The sequence below is a fragment of the Etheostoma cragini genome, chromosome 11 (genome assembly GCF_013103735.1).
Source record: "Etheostoma cragini isolate CJK2018 chromosome 11, CSU_Ecrag_1.0, whole genome shotgun sequence".
NCBI classification, from domain to species: domain Eukaryota; kingdom Metazoa; phylum Chordata; class Actinopteri; order Perciformes; family Percidae; genus Etheostoma; species Etheostoma cragini.
In genome coordinates this window covers 3,952,008-3,965,133 of record NC_048417.1, presented here as the reverse complement: position 1 = coordinate 3,965,133, position 13,126 = coordinate 3,952,008, and the positions used below count along the sequence as shown (strand labels likewise).

Below are 13,126 nucleotides of genomic sequence, written 5' to 3'. Positions count from 1 at the left end.
GACACATTAAAGGAAAAACATGCCCGACACACACCTCCAGAACAGCTTCAATGCTCCTTAAATTAGACTCTACAAGTCTCTCTCCTTGAAGAATAAACAGGGTTCATCCAAATTACATTCCCTCCTAATTATGGTGATGGTGAGCCTGGCCTGACAAGCCTGTACAGACTCTCCTACTGGGTTGAGACGCCTCTGAAGACCATCATATGATTCAACTCATATTAATACTCAACACATCATTCAGTGAACCCTCGTGTCTGAAGATGCATTTGTTTTTGTTTCTACTATACACTCATTTATTCAGCTTCTTCCTTTACTTTCTTACCCCTGTGAAACCTGTTTTTTTGCTTTACTTTGATTTACAAAATTCCTCATTTTGGTTCCTCTTAATGTGTCGACTGAAACATTTTCCCTCTGTCGCGCTGAAACGGACGTAAAAATATCAAACTTCCTCTGTAGTCCACCGTTAGCTAGCTACCGGACATGTAGGCTAGTTTTAAAATGTCCCCTCTGGGCTCTGGTTACCATACCAACTCAACACTTATTTTGTTGTTACTTGTTAATATTGTAACTGTTATTTATTTTCACATGATTGTAGTTGTGTGTTAGGTGACTTCTGTTTACTTATTATATATTGAAGCACTTTGAAACGTTAATATATTGTTCAATTTAAATCGTTTTCAATCTTTAAAAATATTCTATAAAAGAGCCTTTTTTGACGGAATTGTTTTAAAAGTACCACTTTGGCATCAGAATCATAAAAATTAGTAATAATTAGTATGTTATGCACTGAAAAGTGTATATATAAAGGCTTATTATGTATAAACGTTATTGTAGGCTCAATATAATATGTGGTAGGGGGTCCCTGCTCCGTCTTACTCTTAGTCAAGGAGTCTTTGGCTTAAACAACATTGTTCACCCTGCTCTAAAACACAGTTAGACACACACACTTAGACACGCACCGCGTCATAAACATTAGTTTGCAACATGTAGGAAAAACGTTATATCTTAAATTAGTACCAAAGTACATAGTACCCTTGTGTTGGCTTCCTGTCGACCATGCAACTTTGTTGTTACCACCAGTTTTACACTTTTTTTCTGGAACTAATCAAAAACCCTAATTCATATCATATTATATTTAACTTTTGAGTTAAAAAGTTTGAAGATTGGGATTGTTTTGACTAATAGTTAGACTAATTGTTTTTTTTCAAATGCTATAAAACACCCACAATTCAATGAAAGCAGTGAACTGATCCTTCGTTTTACTTGTGCAGAGCACTCTGTGGACCAATCCATGTTAATTTTGGGAATTTACGTGACAAGAAACCCAAATTTCTGACATAGAAACCAATTGAAGAAAACACAAAAACCCAGAAAAAAGAAGTGTTGGTAGAAACTAGAGCCAGGCAGACTGTGTGTTCGTGGTTTACCTAACCAGGAGGGATGAGGCTTGGGCTGTCTGAAGTCTTTGTCGTCATACTCCCGAAAGACCACTTTCTTATAGGTGGGCCCAGACCTAAAGGAAAACCACATAACATGACTCAGCACACAAGAACACACACATTGTATACACTAGCACAGCTTACTAAGATATGGACTCCAAGATATGACGTTTATCTTACATGTTGCAACTGATGTGTGTGACCCAGTGTGTGTTAGAGAATCACTAACACTGTAGGAGGACGAACACGCTGTCACAGAAATAAAACAACGACAGACTGCACTGTTTTTACACAGTACAACTTCAACAACAGAGTGTGAGTCCAGACCTTTTAGATGAGCTTAGAAACAGAATCAGAAAAGGTTTCATTGAGACAATAAGAACACCACAGTATGTTGGAATTTGCCTTGGTGAAAGGTGCACATAGTAATAAACAAACAAATCAACATTAACTCTCTGAGGTCTAAGTGCATTTTTAGATATCTTCTTGAATTCTACTTTTAAAGGGTATGTGCATTTGATTGATTCCCACGTGTGTTTCTTATCAAAAGTTCAGAACAAACTCAGCTTTCTGTTTAGTGACGCCCAAATAGTTCCTGATGTGAAGAGATAATTTGACCCTAAAGCGGAAATATTTTATCAAATCTCTTGTGCAAACAGAGATACATTGCTTGAAGTTTTCATACAAAAGTCTTGGGTTCACAAATGTAGCATAATATATGAATAAAATAGTAAACAAATGTCTAAAACAACATTTAGCAATATCTCTTTTTGAGTAGGAGTGTTGTCATAGAGGGACAGAAAAATAAATACATATACACATACTGTATGTGTACAAATGTAAGTACACATACTGTATATATACAATTATATATACACATACCTCATATATATATAAATACACATACACATACAAATTAACAGTTGCATGAGAAAAAATTAGGCTGGGAGTGGACAGAATTCAAATAAATCAATAAATGTAATATTAATTAGAATATTAAAGAATATGGTAGGAATCTCATAATTAATCAAAACAACTAGAGCTGTAACAATTCCAAATGTTTTTGTCTCAGAATTAATTGTGATTAACAATTTAATTGTCTCTCACACTCAAATTTAAAATTATTTATTTGTTACTTTAAAAAAATAGTTTTTATTAAGACCCGAAGACATGTTTTGGTCATATCAGTATTATGTGACCTAGATGAGGTAATAACACAACTACACAGCCTATGAAGTGAAAATACCTCCTTAGTATCATTTTTTTTGTCCCTTGTCATTTTTGTTTCTAGTGTCAAGTGCAAACAACTAATAGTTAAAATAATAAAATTGTATAATCTGACAAATGATCACTTAATGATCACTTGTACAATTACAATGTGGCATATCTAAACAAAATCAACAATCACCTGTTACATGCCTTAAGACATTAGCAAATTTTTGCAAATAATTGCGGTTGATCAGTAAAACTCAGACAATTAGACAAGTACGTCATAGTTGCCACCGGCCTATCATCAACACTTGTTACATGTCTATCTCTTGTCATTTAATATCACATATCCTCCAACCAGTGTCCTACCTGTGTGTGTCATTGCCAGCGTAGTCCCAGTCTATCTCAACAGCAGCGATGTAATAGTGTCTCTCTTTGGGTTGCTGCGGGTCTGCTTTGACATGGAGGACAGTCAGAAGAACCAGGACAGGCAGGAGACGCCAAGCTCCAGCAGCCCGGACACAGAGCCTCATGTCTGGGATCAGTCCTCCAGGTGAAACCGGTCTGCTCTGCAAGTGAAGAAGCTGTGATCTGACAGAGAGGTCCGCTCTGTACTTTATCTGTCACTGACACACACACACACACACACACACACACACACACACACACACACACACTCTCTCTCGTTACAACAGTATGTCCCAGGGCAATGAACTGTGTCTCAGCCTATGTTTTCCCCCTCCCTCTTATAATTGAAACCTCACTGTGTTTTGCTGTGAGTCATCCCAGAGGAGTGTGCTTATTTCCATCATCTCTGAAAAAACACACTAGTGTAAAGTACATAAAATGTCTCCGACCTCACAGGAAAATCTTCCCACAATCAAGAGAAAAACATTACTGTGTGCGTGTGAACCACCAAGACCTCTCAGGTCGTCTGGGACCGGTCTGCTTTCTGTCCCAAGAGTCTGACCTAAACAGGGGGGTAGTTGGAGGCAACCCCCCCTAAACTACAGAATACAATAGAAACATCTTGTGTGAAGACTTCAGCATACATTTTTCATCATGAGCACCTATTAAACTGTTTTTTTTAATAACTGCACTTTCCATAAACTGAACAACAAAATAACTATGCAAGCAATAACTCTCCATCATTCCCAGCTATTGCTAAATATAAGAACTCAACCACTCTCATCTTGCAATCCTCATTTGGGAGTCAGCTGTTAGCCTTATCTTTCCCGCAGTTCATCCAAAATACAGCCCAGACATCTCAACTGGAACCGAGAAGAGACAGTAAATCTTCCCTGTTGTGGTCTCCTGTCACAGGCTGTCAGTGAAATATAGAATTTATATTTTTTTAGGGATTATTTGGAACATTTATTTATGGGACACCTGAAAACATGAAAGGGAGAGGGCCACACGTTGGAGTTGAATCTGCAGCCACTGCATAGAGGAGTGCACATGTGTACAGTTGTGCACTCTATCAGGTGAGCTACCCAGGCGCCCTTTAAAGGTCCCATGACATGGTGCGCTTTGGGTGCCATTATGTAGACCTTAGTGGTCCCGTAATACCACGTATGAAGTTTCTTTCTCTCTCTCATGGGGGGGGGGACAAATCCTCTGGGCGGGGAAAGCAGAGAAAGGGGAGGTAACCTTTCCCCTTATGACCTCATAAAGAACAAGACTCCAGACTGGCCCATCTGAGCTTTCATTTTCTCATCTGGTAGAGCACGCGCCCCGTGAGGGCTCAGTCCTTGCTGGTGTGTCGGATTCGAGTCCGAGCCGGGGTCATTTGTTGCGCGTCATCCCCTGTCTTTCTCCCACGTTTCCTGTGTCTCTTCAGCTGTTCTAAACAAAGAACCCTAACCCCAAATAATATCTTAATAAAGATGTTCTCAGAGAATTTCTGCTGTAAATTGTACAAGCAAAAAACAACCCCTCAAACAGTTTTTCATACTGCACCAGGTTTATGTTTAGGCTACATTAGGAACCAGACGGTTTGTTTAAAGTACTTTTTACTTAACAGGACCAACATTATTTACATAATCCATTCACTCACTTCCTGCACGTCTTCCCCCATTTAACTCCCCTTCTCATGCTGTTCTGGTGATTAACAGATTTTATTAATTGCAATTATTTCACTCTAACAAAGATCAATTATTTGAACCCAGCCCTAATAAATAGTGGATTGATGTTTATGAGGCATACGTCCACTCTTGAATCTGTGTAAAAACACAGCTGTGCTGTCTTCTTTGGGTCTCTTGCACATCTGGCCACACTGAACATCACAGCTGGGTGTGCTCTGTGGTGAGTGTGAGCACACCGAGCTGTGACGGTGCTACAGCGCCACATTACATAATTAAGGAATGTGGAAAGGGTGAAGAGAAAGGATGTTGTCTGGGTGAAGTTTAACATTTGGGATGTTGGCTGATGTAGAGCCAACACATTAGCTAACTGCTTCACACTAGGGCTGATTTGCTATTACAAATTGATTTGCAATTGATTTCTTTTCAAAGTAAATCCATATTGCATCTTTTTTGATCATGTTGAATAAAGTAATATTAAATAAATGAAAGATCCACAGAAAATAGGAACATATCATGTAAGGGAGCTATTTTCATCCATTTAACCAACGTGTTCACCCCCCCCAAAAAAAATCTAAAAGTCTGCACTTTCAACTTCTGCTTGAGAAATATACCAACATATTTTTTAACCACAACTAGAAATGCACCACCTGAAAAGGACCCCTGGACATATAGCTCACCAGGTGGAGCAGGATCCTCATGTACCAAAGCTTGGTCCTGGCCCTAGTAGATCCAGCTTGTGACATTTGACTGCATGTCTTCCCCCTCTCTTTCCCCATTTCCTGTCTGCAGCTGACCTGTCAATTAAACGCCAAAAATGCCCATCAATGTTTTAGTTGAGATGTGAGTCACTTGTTAGGAGAGTTGATGAAATGTATTTAAAGGAAGACAGTTCCTCCTCTGAGTAGTTTAAATGAGTATTTCTTAAAGACTCCTTTATGAAACAGAAAAACACAACTTGCAAAGGTGGGTTTTGAACTCCCAACCTTAAAGCTAGAGGGTCAGTTCCCTTTCAGCTACTGTATTAGGGCTCTGAATAATAGCCTCAATATTTTAATTAAGGTGCAACGTCTTAGTGCCACTGTGATGCAGGTTTAATGTTTCAATGAATGTAGTTCTGTAATCACTTATGTCTTGGAAAGTGTTTAATGCAAGGACCCTTTAACTAAGAGAGACAGAGCAGGGACCCCGTATTGTATATACATATTACGTATACATATATTATGTATATTATATAAAATGAAGTTATAAATTAAACTGGGCAAAAGCATGGGTTGCCTTTACACATAACTCCTTGTAGTGCATAGAATACTAAGCTCATGAAATAATAATTACTGGCATCATTTTAATTTGTATGTATTTCCCTTTACTTCAGAGTGACAGTGACAGGAAAGGTGTGAGAGAGATGGGAGATGACACACAGCAAAACGACCGCTGTATGTCTATGGTTAGAAGCTCTGTGATTGGCCCATGGGGAGTAGGATCTCTTTATATTCTTCTTCTAATGCTGTTGAATGCTTTTGTTTAATATAACAATAAATAATATAACGACTGGTGTGTGTGTGTGTGTAGGGGGGAAACCGATAGTTTGCGTACTGGGGAATAAAAAATCTTAAATTTTTTATTCGTAGGCTACAGAGGAATTAAACGGAAGAGCAGTGCGTGTGGGATGACGTCAACACGGCACCTGTGTGAGTGCGCCTGCGCGGAGTAACCAGGAAGAGCTATGCATTTAGACATGGCACTTCCCAACAAATCTGAGAGAAAAGGGATAACAGAACAACAAGTAAGTCTCACTGTTTCGTTTTCACATCTTTTGGACGATGTCCTCAGGAAAATACATGTAGCAATGTTCAAGGGACGACGTGTAGTGCTGTCAATTACGGGGTTTGTTCCCTGAAACATGACGGTTCTTGTTGTTGTCATGCAGAGGATGCTAACGCTAGCTCGTTGGGTTCAATTCTTACAGTCAACTCTGTGTCAGCACATTTACTTTTGTCTCTGTAAAGAACACGTGACTTTGCTCGAGGGATATCTCGCTTGTTATAATTTTTATTTATTTCATAAAATGTCATAAATAGTGTACAATGCCCAATAGCCTACACCTTCTCAGAGCCCACGTAGGCGACCGTGGTAAAGTCGGTTTTATATTGGACGTGGTAATATTCGACACATTTGTATGCCAAAGGTGCATTATAGATTTATAGCGTTTCTTTACATAAATAAATTATTTTAACAAACAAAGTATATTTTTTTTTTTAAAGAAGCTTTGTGCAATGTGTAAGAGAGTTAGCTGAGTTTAGCAAAAGTGATTTAACATGGATTCGTCAAAAGGGAAAGCTGCGTAAAAGATTTTTCTAATGTGTTGAATATCCAGCGTCCAATATAAAACCAACTTTACCATGGTACGTAAACGTGGTCAACCTGTTGTGTCTGCCTAATGGTTTCTAAACGTCAACTGTGTCCAATTTGTAGTGCAGACATGCAGCAAGATTTCACATTTAAGAAGCTGGGACTGGACTTTTTTTGTAGTTTAAACTAAAAGTCTGTCCTTGCAACGTTGAATCCAACCATCCTGTTCAGCTTGAAGAACTGGGGCTTTGTGTTGTCTGGTGAACAGTTTTATTTTTTTATTTTTGTGACAGCAGTAACTTTATTAACCCTCCTGTTGTCTTCGGGGCAAATTTGACCACTTTCCAAAAAAAGGTTTCTATATGAGAAATGTGGGTTTCTTTCAAACTAATTTTCCCAAAAAGTATGGTATGGTAAATATGGATGGTTCCCAACAATGCTCCTCACAAGTTAAATAATCATTAAATTAGTGTGCTTTTTGTCAATTTTTATTTTATTTTGGAGAAAAAACAATTGGTAAGAACTTTAAAAAAGTGTAAAAAAATAGAAAAAAATTTCAAAAGTGATGAAAATTTGAAGAAATTTCAAATAAAGTAACAAAAATGTGAAAAGATGTCAAATAAAGTGACAAAAAATGTGAAAAGATGTCGAAAGTAACAAAAATGTCAAAGTGACAAATGTAAAAAAAAAAAAAAAAAAAGAGCTTCAAAAATTTGGGGCACAACCCACGAAAATTTCCTTAGACTCCAAAAAAATCTACAAATGTTGAAAAAGGTGACAATCATTGGAAGGAAGCCACAAAAGTGTTGAAAAAGACAACTGTAACATTGATTAAAAAGATTTTTCATTTTAAATTTGGACTCAGAAAAACCAAACTTTCCAGGATGGCGGGAAGAGAACACAAAGGTTAAAAGTGAGTGGAAAGCTTTCCACAGGGCTCTGGCTGCAGACCAGGTCAGGACAGGGCACCAGCATGCAGCCTCTACAGTGATTATACAGTAAAATCATTAAATCAACAACTCTCTAAGAACACGTCCAACATGAAACCTTTCTCGTCTAAAATCCAATGTCATTTTTTAACCACAGGAACTTTGACATCAGGCTGCTCATATTATGCTCATTTTCAGGTTCATAATTGAATTTTGAGGTTATACCAGAATAGAGTTACATGGTTTAATTAACTATAAACACCTTGTCATGTTGTACTGCACATTGCGGCAGTTCCTCTTTTCTCCCAGTGTGTTGAGCTCTCTGTTTTAGCTACAGAGGCATCACACTTGTGTTCCATTATTGTTGGGAGTCGCACACGTCCAGTACCTAGGTAAGGACTACTAGCCAGTCAGAAGCAGGGTATGAGGGCGTGCCTTTACAGTACCTAGGTAAGTACTACTAGCCAGACAGAGGCTGAGTATGAGGGCGTGCCTTTACAGTACCTAGGTAAGGACTACTAGCCAGTCAGAAGCAGAGTATGAGGGCGTACCTGTACAGTACCTAGGTAAGTACTACTAGCCAGACAGAGGCTGAGTATGAGGGCGTGCCAGGCTAGCATCTAGGCCAGCATCATGACGTGTGTTACAAAGTGACTCACGTTTGTCTCTGAAGTAAAGGCTGGACTACAGTAGAGCTGTTTGGAGCAGGTTGGGAACAGTGTTTTCTCTGGACGATGGGGCTGACTTTGGAATTTTTCCCTTTGTAAACCAATAGTGTTTCAAATGCAAATGTTGTAACCGCAGCAATGTTGTGTATTGTTTAGGGTCCTTGTCACCACTAGACAAATTGAACATGTAGCTTGAATCGAATTGCCGTCTTTTGACTGAAAGTACCGCCAAACAACACATCTTCTGCTCACAAGTTCCATTTTCACGTTCTCACAGCCTACTGCGTTGAACGGTCCACCTACGTAAACACCTTCTCGTAATCAACAGCGGGGCCATTACGTATGAATTCTGGAATTCTAGACCTACTCTATCTGTAAAGTGTCTCGAGATAACTCTTGTTATGAATTGATACTATAAATAGAATTGAATTGAATTGGATCAGTGGATAAAGCTAAGCTAAGCTTCGGCAGAAACTGAACACCGTCAAAAAGCCCAATATTTGGCTTAAGCCAAATCCTGGATTCGGTACATCCCTGCATATAATATGCTGCACAGACCTACTGTAAACTGACTCTAAAATCCAGAGATACAGATTCTGTCTGTAAACTCAGATACTGAGCCCCAGTCTGATACTAGCTGTGTGTGTGTCTGTGCTTGTGTTACAACAGGTTTGACTGCTTCCACCTCCAGTCCTAGCCATGGTGGGCTGCCAGTCCTGCACCAGCATGTGCTCCCGCTCGTCGGCCTACACTCTGGCCCTCGGTCTGGGCTTCGTCACTCTGGGGACCAGTCGCATCCTGTTGCTCAAATTCTCCGCAAATTCAGGTGACTGATGATTGATAAGTGTTTGTTTCATACAGAGAGTTAACATGATGTGCTAAGTCTGTCATTTGAACAACACGCTACGCTTTTTCCGTGTATTCCACAGAACATCTTGTTAACCGGCTCTCTTTGCTTGTGGTTAATTTGCAGAGAACAAGTACGACTTCCTCCCTGCGTCCGTCAATCTACTTGCCGAGGCGCTCAAACTGCTCTTCTGCCTGGCTATGTCAGTCAGGGTCCTAGTCCGAGGTAAACTTTGAAATCACAGTGTCTTTGTTCCACAGAACATGTTGAGAATCAGCCTACATTTACATCGCTACGTTTCGGTTTCCAAGGGGAAAATATATATATATATATATATATATATATATATATATATATATATATATATATATATATATATATATATATATATATATATATAACATTTACGTATATCTGCATTTATGTCAAAACCTAGAGACTTTCAAATGTCAAAATGTCATGTATTTAATAAACATGTGTCCAAATGACATATAAACATATTTTCATATTCTATTTTTCCTGGAACCACTTCTAACACGCTTACATGTCGCATAAAAAGTAGGCGTCTGCAGTCTTGCATTGGCTGGTCAAAGTGGCGGATAAGGTGATCTGGGTGCAGCAATATCTATTGTAAGCGTGTCACTTGAAAGCCTCAACAAATTCTCCACTGCCCTAACCACTCACGTGACGGCATGCAAGCAGGCGTGCGATCGTTTAGGCCGGGCAATATATCGACATTATATGGGCACGAATACATTAGGGGCAGGAATCACCAGACCCCTCCCAATGTGATATCATCACGATACTCATGACACAAAACAATAGTATTGAGATTTTAAACATATTGCAATATTCTGCGATATATTGCAATTTATTACCTTTTTTCCAACTTCTCATTTTTTTCAATTTCAAATGATGTCCCCAAAAGGAAACTTTGTCAACATCCGTTTTATCTAAAAAGATAAATTTCTCTGTTTGTTCATATCACATCAATTGTAATGCTGCAAAATGGGATTGTCAATCAGACAAACTGACCAACACACAATAATAGATCCATACTTGGCGTCTGTATATTGATATAGTATTGACACTGAAAATATTGCGATACTATGCTGTATCTATTCCCCCCCACCAGTTGTGTGTGTGTGTGTGTGTGTGTGTGTAAGGTGTGTTTAAGTTGTGTTTATTCGCTTCTTTTGTCTGTGTCTTCAGAGGGACGATCAGGCAGAGAGCTTGGCTGTTCTTCCAGCGCCTCCTTCCTCACCTCCCTGAAGTGGGCCATCCCGGCTTTCCTCTACTTCCTAGACAACCTCATCATCTTCTACGTGATGACCTACCTGCAGCCTGTTAGTTTGGCCTCAGTGTTTAGTTATAAGACCCCCACCTGAAGGAAATTGTGTGTGTTAGCTTGGTACAGAATGCAACTACTCTTTAATGTTTTAACGTAAAGCACTTTGAATTGCCTTGTTGCTGAAATGTGCTTTACAAATAAAGCTGCTTTGCCTAACATTAGGGAGCCAATTTTGTTGCATAAATTCCAATTATTCAACCCCCATAACCCAAATAAAATCTTTTAATCCAGAGAAAGGCTGTATTTAAATGTAAATTTAACCTTATCATATCATCCCAGTTTTTACAAAATGTCCTGCAGACTTTGTGTTGAGTGCCGATATGTTCTGCTATCACTCTGCTGTTTAATCTCTACACCGAAGCTGTTCTTCCTCTTGTCTGCAGGCCATGGCGGTGTTGTTCTCCAACTTTGTCATCCTGACCACAGCTGTACTCTTCAGGATTGTTCTGAAGTAAGTGACTCAACAGACAAGCCTGTAATGTTTTGTCCTTTAGTAGGAGAGGGGTGTGTTAATGTGAGAGGTGTTGATGAGCATGTGCGTCTGCTGAAAACACTTCATCTCACCCCCTGTTTTTGTCATGTAGCTTCTCTATTCATTTTTTCCCTTTTTTTGACTGGTTTAGAAGAGAAGTCTTCTCTTTTATTTTAGCTTATCTTTATCTGAAAATCTGCTCCTAGTAGTCAAAGTGAGTTTTTTCACACTGTAGGACACTTTAACTAAATTATTGTGATGTGTTCCAAAGTTGCCCTTTGTAATTGGAAAACCATTTCATAAAATTAGACATTCTTGTACATTTTTATACAGTGTGGAAATTATATTTCATTATTATGAAAGTAGAAATACTTTGTTACTGTACTAAAGATACACTTTTCACAAATCTGTACTTTACTTCAAATTTCTTTTTTACTTTTACTTCCAATAGGTACATTTATTATCTGAAATTTACTTTTGATACTTACTGAAGTATCTGCTGTAGAGTAAATATCCAATACTTTCAGACTTTTACTCAAGTAATAACACTGCTAAGATACTTGTACTTTCTACAAGATAGTTTTCATACACATTATTGTGTAGTTCTACATGTTTAGTACTTTTGGAAACCTTGAGATGTCAACACTAAGCGCAGATCACGCCAGCCGCAGATGTTACTATAATTTTTGTGTCTGACCCTGTGTGAGATTATGTGTATGTTTTTGGAGTGTGGCTGTAGATGAGAGGTGATGATCAGTGTGCCTCTCCTTAAATAAATATGAAGGTTGTTGTTGTTTAGTAAATCTATCACTGCCAGCTCTGTATTATCCTCTGTACCTCTTTTATATTTTTATTAGGGTTAGACCGATTATCGACCCTGGCAGATTTTTGGCAGAGGATCTGTATCAGCGTTTTATTTTCTTGATATTTGATTAAAGTTAATGAAATAAGAAAAAGTGCGGTACTTTGGCTCAGCTGCAGCTCTGTGTCTGCCCCTCTGCTTCGGTTTCACTCAACACTGAGTCTGACCGACCGTCTGGGGGTACTTGGCTTAAGAAAAATAATTTAAATGGGGTACATTGTTAAAATAAGTTTGAGAACCACTGTTCTAGACCACACTTTATAAGTTTATACACATAACAATGTAATTCTACGTATCTAATACATTGGAAAAGCTTAAGATCTCGAAACTAAGCGCCGATGAAATTAAAAACTGTCTCTCACCTTTTCCTGCAGGAGGCGCCTGTCCTGGGTTCAGTGGGCAGCGTTGTTTGTCCTCTTCCTGTCCATTGTTTCCTTGACGACAGGATCGGGGACCAGCCAAAACTCCATAGCTGTGCCTGGACTCCACTCCAACCCCCACTCCACCTCCTCCAACTCCTGTCTACTCTACACTCAGCTGCTGGAGCAGATGAGGAACAGCAGGTGACATGATTATAGCGTGATGAATGAAATAATGAAATCCCTGAAAAGAGGACTTCCCCGATGTAGCATTGCACTCACAAATGTTGTTTGGACTCGCGATGAGCAGTTTGAAACGATGAATGGATCAAAACATATGCAGCAGATAATAATAATATCACTATAAGTCTATATCCATGATGTTCCACTTTTGACCTTGGTGTAATGCTCCTTGATCATGTTCACAAATTTAGGTTCGAAGGGACCCCTTTAAATTGTCATGTTAGATTTGCTCAGACATTTCACGTGTGTGTGTGTGTGTGTGTGTGTGTGTGTGTGTGTGTGTGTGTGTGTGTGTGTGTGTGTGTGTGTGT

General features: G+C 38.9%; 2 protein-coding genes across 10 annotated transcripts in view; one reads left to right on the top strand and one right to left on the bottom strand.

Annotated features, from left to right (window-relative positions):
• f5 (coagulation factor V) overlaps positions 1–3,293 on the bottom strand; it is a 45,452-nt gene extending 42,159 nt beyond the window's left edge. For 5 of the 8 annotated variants that reach the window (XM_034885798.1, XM_034885795.1, XM_034885799.1 and 2 more), the window contains exons 1-2: positions 3,021–3,293; positions 1,431–1,516 (exon numbers count right to left, since the gene is read on the bottom strand). In XM_034885798.1, the coding sequence (XP_034741689.1) occupies positions 1,431–1,516; positions 3,021–3,184 (250 nt within the window). In that variant the 5' untranslated portion in view covers positions 3,185–3,293. The remainder of the gene's footprint in view (positions 1–1,430; positions 1,517–3,020) is intronic. The other 3 variants (XM_034885800.1, XM_034885801.1, XM_034885803.1) reach the window with 2 other exon arrangements.
• Positions 3,294–6,419: 3,126 nt separating this feature from the next.
• The window catches only part of slc35a5 (solute carrier family 35 member A5), a 10,434-nt gene continuing 3,727 nt past the window's right edge, over positions 6,420–13,126 (top strand). For both annotated transcript variants that reach the window (XM_034885890.1, XM_034885889.1), the window contains exons 1-6: positions 6,420–6,518; positions 9,351–9,507; positions 9,655–9,753; positions 10,741–10,874; positions 11,263–11,330; positions 12,588–12,776. In XM_034885890.1, the coding sequence (XP_034741781.1) occupies positions 9,381–9,507; positions 9,655–9,753; positions 10,741–10,874; positions 11,263–11,330; positions 12,588–12,776 (617 nt within the window). In that variant the 5' untranslated portion in view covers positions 6,420–6,518; positions 9,351–9,380. The remainder of the gene's footprint in view (positions 6,519–9,350; positions 9,508–9,654; positions 9,754–10,740; positions 10,875–11,262; positions 11,331–12,587; positions 12,777–13,126) is intronic.